General features: G+C 51.7%; 1 protein-coding gene across 4 annotated transcripts; it reads right to left on the bottom strand.

Annotated features, from left to right (window-relative positions):
* Nucleotides 1-63: 63 nt before the first annotated feature.
* On the bottom strand, nt 64-6,442 carry lrrc57 (leucine rich repeat containing 57). 4 transcript variants are annotated; one of them, XM_044167065.1, is made up of 6 exons: nt 6,247-6,442; nt 5,648-6,036; nt 4,841-4,976; nt 1,977-2,245; nt 1,372-1,633; nt 64-1,341 (listed from the first exon to the last, which is right to left on the bottom strand). In XM_044167065.1, exons 2-6 carry the CDS (start codon nt 5,729-5,731, stop codon nt 1,334-1,336), a joined length of 759 nt encoding a protein of 252 aa, XP_044023000.1. In that variant the 5' UTR covers nt 5,732-6,036; nt 6,247-6,442; the 3' UTR covers nt 64-1,333. The 4 variants fall into 4 exon arrangements, with proteins under 4 accessions (XP_044023000.1, XP_044023001.1, XP_044023003.1 ...); XM_044167066.1 differs by having other exon boundaries at nt 5,648-5,899; XM_044167068.1 differs by having other exon boundaries at nt 64-1,289; nt 1,448-1,633; nt 6,247-6,436.
* Between the last annotated feature and the right edge of the window lie 1,179 nt (nt 6,443-7,621).

Genomic DNA, 7,621 nt, shown 5'->3' with positions numbered 1-7,621 from the left:
TTCCTCCTTCATCTGAAGCTGCAGTTATTTTCCAGACGAAGGGTCGAAACGTTAAACACGTGATCAGTTTTTAAAACATTTATTGCTGCAGATGAAACTACCAACACTCAGCAACAGATAATAAATACAAGAGAAATGAAAGACTGAATGCTGCTGCTGCTAATAACTTGCGTATCTGCAGAATCCGTCAGTTTCAGCTTTCAGTTTGTTTAGTTTGTTAAAATAAGTGCAAAAGGGACAAAAACACAAACAGCTGATTTCTTTCGAGCAGGAGGTGAGAGCGAACAGTCTGAACTGCAGTCGGTGCTCGTTAAACGGGACAGGAAGTACAATCATCAGAGCTCTGCTCCGGACCAAACTCTGTTCATCGTTCGCTGCGTTTAAAGACGAGAAGCACAAACCGACTCTCCGACTCTCCGACTCCCGCAGTCTGCGGCCGGTCGATGACTTCACTTTGACTGCGGCTCAAATCGGACGTTTCCCCGCGAAGGGTTCGGATCCAGAAACTCATTTCCACCAGATCTCGCGTTTCATCTCACGCAGGAGCTCCGTCCATTCGTCTGGAAGAGAATCGCTCGCTGGCTGAGAAACGACGACAGCTGCTATCGATTATCTGAAAGACTGAATCTGCTCATCGCGCCCGTCAGGTTCAATAATGATCCACCAATCATTTCTCAACCGATCTCCCAGAAAACGGATCGATATCGCAATATTTACCGATTACTGCAAAACAGAACTATTATCAAACACCAAGTCAGATTTTCACTTACTTCATTTTGAATTTGAGTATTTTTACTTCTAATAATCATTTTCATATCGATTAATCTGCCACTTCTTGATTTTTGTCCAAATCCCAGAGACTGAAAACCGCCAGAGATTCATTTCTTCGTCCTGCTGGTGGAAACGAGCTCCGGACGTTTAACCGCGGCGGCGAACTGCATGCTGGGAATCAGCCGCGCTGAGGCTTAAAGAATCATTGAAAGAGACGAACAGTAAAAGTTAAAGATCGGAGAATCTGTGAATAACGTTCAGACGTGTCGCTTCTCTTCTTCTCTCGTGTTAACGCCGTCTGCCTGTCTCAGTCTGCGGTCCGGCAGCCTGGGGGGGCCGCGAGGAGGTCTGGCCCGGCTGTGTGAGGCCCGTTTTTAGCAGCAGAAGAAGAAGAAGAAGCAACGGTGGTGGGCGGAGTCTCAGCTGACCCCGCCTCCAGGTGGTGCTCTGGGGTCCAGACTCGCCGTCGAGCGTCTTCAGGCGAACTTCTTCTTGGTGGCCGTGAAACGCTCCATGTACTGAGGAGGAAACAACAGAGACCATTACAGACCACCAGAGACCATTACAGACCACAACAGACCACCAGAGACCATTACAGACCACCAGAGACTCTAGTTACTGTCGCTGGATTTAATATGATATGGTGTCTCGCTGCGTGACAGGAAGTAGTCCTGACCTTGTCGTATCCCTCCAGGTCTCTGAGATTCTTCACCTCGAACAGGTTTCCCTCCAGAGAGAACAGAGACACCTGGGAGTCCTTCAGGACGGACTGAGGGATGGAGGACAGCTCCAGACAGTTCTCCTCCAGACGGAGGACCTTCAGACGGGGACACCGAGACACCTCCGCCGACAGCACGGAGATCTGGAGGAAGAGGAGGAGGAGGAAGAGGAGGAGGATGAAGGAGAGAAGAGCAAACAAAACAACATCCAGACCGGACCGAAACCTGGATCAGCTGACGGAGACATTCGTTCGATAGAAATCCAGTTTGAGGGTTGAAACTAGATTTGGACACACACGTGACGAGTGCTGAGGAGACGGTTCTGGTTCTGGTTCTGTTTGTGTGAAAATGAGCCCTGCTCTCACAGACGGGGGGCGCTCGGACCTCCGGGCCCGCGGTCAGACCCAGGTTCACTTTGCCGTTCTGCTAACGTGCCGCGTTCGGTGTTTCTCGGTCCTCTGATTCGGAATGCGAGACCTGCGGTACCTGGTTCTGGTTGAGGTTGATCTCGATGGCCTGCAGCTCCGAAACCTCTGCGGGGACGAGGTGGATCTGGTTGCGGGACAGGTCCAGCAGGTCCAGATGCCTCAGGGTTCCCAGTCCGGAGGGGAACTCTGAGATCTGGTTCCCGGACAGGTTGAGGGTCCGCAGGGCTTTGAGCTGGCCCAGAGTGGGGGGCAGCTGCTGGATCCGGTTCCCATTCAGACTCAGAGTCTCCAGCTTCTTCAGCCTGGAGATCTCAGCAGGGACGCAGCCTGAGGACAGAGACACAGCAGACACCTGGATGTTAATGCGTGTTTCACTCTGCTGTGCTGGTTCTGAGAGGACGGCGAGCTGGAAGACACCAACACCAGATCTGTCCTCTTCAGGTTTTAAAGATCTCACCCAACTAAACGTGGAGGCCAGCGGACGCAGGAGCGTCTGTGTCTCCCTGTGTCCGTCTCTGTCTCTCTGTGTCCGTCTCTGTCTCCCTGTGTCCATCTCTGTCTCTCTGTGTCTGTGTCTCTGTGTCTGTCTCTCTGTGTCTGTCTCCCTGTGTCCGTCTCTGTCTCTCTGTGTCTCTGTGTCCGTCTCCCTGTGTCCGTCTCTGTCTCCCTGTGTCCGTCTCCCTGTGTCCGTCTCTGTCTCTCTGTGTCAGTCTCCCTGTGTCTGTCTCCCTGTGTCCGTCTCTGTCTCTCTGTGTCAGTCTCCCTGTGTCTGTGTCCGTCTCCCCGTGTCCGTCTCCCCGTGTCCGTCTCTGTCTCTCTGTGTCTGTCTCCCTGTGTCCGTCTCTGTCTCTCTGTGTCTCTGTGTCTGTCTCCCTGTGTCCGTCTCCCTGTGTCCGTCTCTGTGTCTCTGTGTCTGTCTCTCTGTGTCTGTCTCTCTGTGTCTGTCTCCCTGTGTCCGTCTCTGTCTCTCTGTGTCAGTCTCCCTGTGTCTGTCTCCCTGTGTCCGTCTCTGTCTCTCTGTGTCAGTCTCCCTGTGTCTGTGTCCGTCTCCCCGTGTCCGTCTCTGTCTCTCTGTGTCTGTCTCCCTGTGTCCGTCTCTGTCTCTCTGTGTCTCTGTGTCTGTCTCCCTGTGTCCGTCTCCCTGTGTCCGTCTCTGTGTCTCTGTGTCTGTCTCTCTGTGTCTGTCTCTCTGTGTCTGTCTCCCTGTGTCCGTCTCTGTCTCTCTGTGTCTCTGTGTCCGTCTCCCTGTGTCCGTCTCTGTCTCTCTGTGTCAGTCTCCCTGTGTCTGTGTCCGTCTCCCGTGTCCGTCTCCCGTGTCCGTCTCCCGTGTCCGTCTCTGTCTCCCTGTGTCCGTCTCTGTCTCTCTGTGTCCGTCTCTGTGTCCCTGTGTCCGTCTCCCTGTGTCTGTGTGTCCGTCTCTCTGTGTCCGTCTACCTGTGTCCGTCTCTGTCTCTCTGTGTCCGTCTCCCTGTGTCCGTCTCTGTCTCTCTGTGTCCCTGTGTCCGTCTCTCTGTGTCCGTCTCTGTCTCCCTGTGTCCGTCTCTCTGTCTCTCTGTGTCTCTGTGTCTGTCTCCCTGTGTCCGTCTCCCTGTGTCCGTCTCTGTGTCTCTGTGTCTGTCTCCCTGTGTCCGTCTCTGTCTCTCTGTGTCTCTGTGTCTGTCTCCCTGTGTCCGTCTCCCTGTGTCCGTCTCTGTCTCTCTGTGTCAGTCTCCCTGTGTCTGTGTCCGTCTCTGTCTCCCCGTGTCCGTCTCCCCGTGTCCGTCTCTGTCTCTCTGTGTCCGTCTCTCTGTGTCCCTGTGTCCGTCTACCTGTGTCCGTCTCTGTCTCTCTGTGTCAGTCTCCCTGTGTCTGTGTCCGTCTCCCTGTGTCCGTCTCTGTCTCTCTGTGTCCCTGTGTCCGTCTCTCTGTGTCCGTCTCTGTCTCCCTGTGTCCGTCTCTGTCTCTCTGTGTCTCTGTGTCCGTCTCCCTGTGTCCGTCTCCCTGTGTCCGTCTCTGTCTCCCTGTGTCCGTCTCTGTCTCTCTGTGTCTCTGTGTCTGTCTCCCTGTGTCCGTCTCCCTGTGTCCGTCTCTGTGTCTCTGTGTCTGTCTCCCTGTGTCCGTCTCTGTCTCTCTGTGTCTCTGTGTCTGTCTCCCTGTGTCCGTCTCCCTGTGTCCGTCTCTGTCTCTCTGTGTCAGTCTCCCTGTGTCTGTGTCCGTCTCCCCGTGTCCGTCTCCCCGTGTCCGTCTCTGTCTCTCTGTGTCCGTCTCTCTGTGTCCCTGTGTCCGTCTACCTGTGTCCGTCTCTGTCTCTCTGTGTCCGTCTCTCTGTGTCCCTGTGTCCGTCTACCTGTGTCCGTCTCTGTCTCTCTGTGTCAGTCTCCCTGTGTCTGTGTCCGTCTCCCTGTGTCTGTGTCCGTCTCCCTGTGTCCGTCTCTGTCTCTCTGTGTCCCTGTGTCCGTCTCTCTGTGTCCGTCTCTGTCTCCCTGTGTCCGTCTCTGACTCTCTGTGTCCGTCTCCCCGTGTCTGTGTCCGTCTCTCTGTGTCCGTCTCTGTCTCCGTGGTGGAGAGGACGTCATGTGACTCAGGTCTGCTGCTGGATCCACGTTCTTCATGCATGTTACAGTCTAACTTTGTCCTTATTGGACGCAGCACAGCGTCGGTGATTTCTCGCGCCTGTAGCCTCGCTCGGCTAAAGGAAGCGAGCTTTAGGACCGTGAGGAGTCCAGGTGCTGGTGTCGGTGCTTCCTGGATGTATTGATCAGATGATCGGATACATCACGGCGACTCCTCCTTCATGAAACGTGATCAATAACTTCTGACCTTAATGACACAAATCACTTATTTCCACCAGAGACAAAACGATGAGTCGACTGACGGAGACTACCGATCGGTAATAATGATCAGCAGTCAACACGTCGGCACCGTCAGGTACCGAGCACTCACTGAGCCGGTTGGAGTTGAGCGTCAGACTCTTGAGCTGCAGGAAGTTCCCGATGGCGGCAGGAAGAACCTCGATCTTGTTCCCCGACAGATCCACCGTCCGCAGGTTTCCGGTGAGTCTCTGCAGCTCCTCTGGAAACTGAAACAGAGGAGGAAACCTCACAGCGTGACCTCTGACCCCTGACCTCTGACCCCTGACCTCTGACCCCTGACCTCTGACCACACACACACACACACACACACAGACAGACAGCGGTTAGGAGAGAGCGCAGCGGCTACGGTTTCTGGTTCGAAGGCGTCGACGACGCAGCTAGCGATCCCGTTTCACTGTGGATCGATCTGATTATTAATCAGCGAACAGAGAAGGCCTGTTCACCGGTTCAGGGCCGACGACGTCACGTCTGGCAGCTAAACTCATCGATCGGGGGCGAGGGGGGGGGGGGCTTCGGCTCCAGGGTCACCGAGCTGCCGAGTTTGAAGCCGCGAAGCTTCTTCTTACTTTCACAATTAGCCTGCTGTGAATGAAGCTGCTGCTGATTTGAACCGACCAGCGAATCGCTTCGCCGACTGTTTTAGAGCCAAACCCGTGTCGCACCTCCAGTGACCCGCCGACGCGTTGTCCCGTTTCTGCTGCTGGTCTCTGACCGTCTCACGGCCCTGCCGTTCGAGACAGATCAAATCGAGCGAAGTTACACGACCTGTCGTGACTTCGACGCCTGTGTTTTTGGTGAAAACGGCGGATTGTTTCTGTGCCTGGATCAGCTCCGTCAGAGAAGATCAGATCAGTGTTTAACTGTCAACAGGTCTCACCTCCTGCAGCCCCTTCGCTGTCAGCTGGAACACCCCGGTCTTCTGGGAGGTTTCCAGGTGAGACTTCAGTGCACTGTTCCCCATGTGGACGTGCAGCCGGGCAGCCCTCTGTCAGTCACTGCAGCTCCACCTGACGGGCCTTCCTGAGGACCGGCACCCTGCAGACCAGCTCCTGCAGACCAGCTCCTGCAGACCAGCTCCTGCAGACCAGCTCTTGTAGACCAGCTCCTGTAGACCAGCTCCTGTATCGATCTACAGCAGAAAAACTCGAGCTAAGGTGAAGCTAATGGCAGAGTTCATGTCAGACAGGATGTGCTCGCTCTCCGTCCTGGGATCAGCTGGCGGCGGCGCTCCTCTTCCTCTCGGTGTGACGGGATCAGCTGATGTCCCTGCAGAGGACAGAGTCATCTACAACAAGCAACAGGCTGGAACAGCTAGCTACATTAGCTCGTCAGTAAGCTAGCTAATCTGTTTAAGAAGCTAACACACAGCAACACAGCGTGAATCCAGAGCTACGTTAGCTCAGTAGCGTTAGCGTGCTAACAGCTAGCCTCCGTAGAAACAGCTTAGCAAACAGGTAACGGGGCGGTTTTACTTACTTTGAAGCGAACATTAAAATGGTATTAATAATATTTCCGTCCGAAATATAAATCTAAATATTATCGGATCAAATGTGTGAATAAAACTAAAAGATGAAGATTGAAGCGCAGACGCGCTGATTCCGTGAGGACGGGACGGCTGCGGGAGCTGGGACAGCCAATGGGACCAGCGGAGAGACGCTACGTCACTTCTTCTGGGCATGCGCACTTTTCACATGGTCGGTCTACGCAGACAGGAAGAAACAAAGAAAAGTTTAAATCAATAAAAGTTACAGAAAGAAACCTTTTAACTTTTAACAGATTGTATTTCTTACAGGTTTAAGTAGTTTTTATTCTGCCATTTATCAATAGTTTTGAAAAATAGATAATGAGTTTGTTTGTCGACCATTTAGTTTGAAGAGAATACAGACTGCCAAAGGAACATAATAATAATAATAATAAAACTTTATTTATACAGCACTTATCAAAACAGAGTACAAAGTGCTTCACAACAAGAAAAAGAAAACACCACAGTGAATGACGAAATATTAAGAAATAAAATAAAAACAATAAAATAAACAATAAAATAACCAGTTCAGGTAAAATCAGGATCTGCTTTCAGATAAAAATGTGTTTTGAGACGAGACTTAAACGAAGACTCTGACTCAGACAGCCTGATGTCTTCGGGCAGGTTGATCCAGAGCCTCGGGGCCCTGATGGCCAAAGCTCTGTCCCCCTTAGTTTCCATCCTGGACTCAGGAACAGACAGGAGACCCCTGCCTGAAGATCTCAGACTACGTGAAGGTTCATGAGGGATTACAAGGTCTAAAATATAGTCTGGAGCCATGAAGAGCCTTAAAAGTAATCAACAAGATCTTAAAGTCGATCCTGAAACAAACAGGGAGCCGATGTAAAGAGGCTGAACCAGGTGTGACGTGGTCGCAGCTCTGGGTCCTGGTTCTGGGCTGTCAGAGTTTTCTGATCACGTGGCAGACAGAGAGTACAGGTGTGAATAATAAACGGATTGGTGACCGGGAATGTCAGGATCATGTCTTCGCTGCAGCCAAATGGAGACTGCGGCTCATCAAACCTCTTTTACTGACACCACGTGAAGAAATACTCTGCTACAAGTAAAGTCCTGCAGTCAAAACGTTACTTCAGTGAAAGTACAAAAGTATCAGCATCAAAATGTACTTAAAGTGCCAAAGTACTCAGAATAATATATATTATATTATTGGATTCTAATTAATGTGTTCATCACTTTGTGAATTTACCCTGCGGATCAATAAAGTTTAGCTCTAACCTGTAATGATACATCATTTATTTGTTGATTATATTTCATATTATTCATCTGAATCTGCAAAGTAACTAAAGTTATCAAAAGTAGAAAGTAGCA

This window comes from Siniperca chuatsi, linkage group LG15 (assembly GCF_020085105.1).
Source record: "Siniperca chuatsi isolate FFG_IHB_CAS linkage group LG15, ASM2008510v1, whole genome shotgun sequence".
Lineage (NCBI taxonomy): Eukaryota > Metazoa > Chordata > Actinopteri > Centrarchiformes > Sinipercidae > Siniperca > Siniperca chuatsi.
This window is presented reverse-complemented; position numbering and strand designations above follow the sequence as displayed.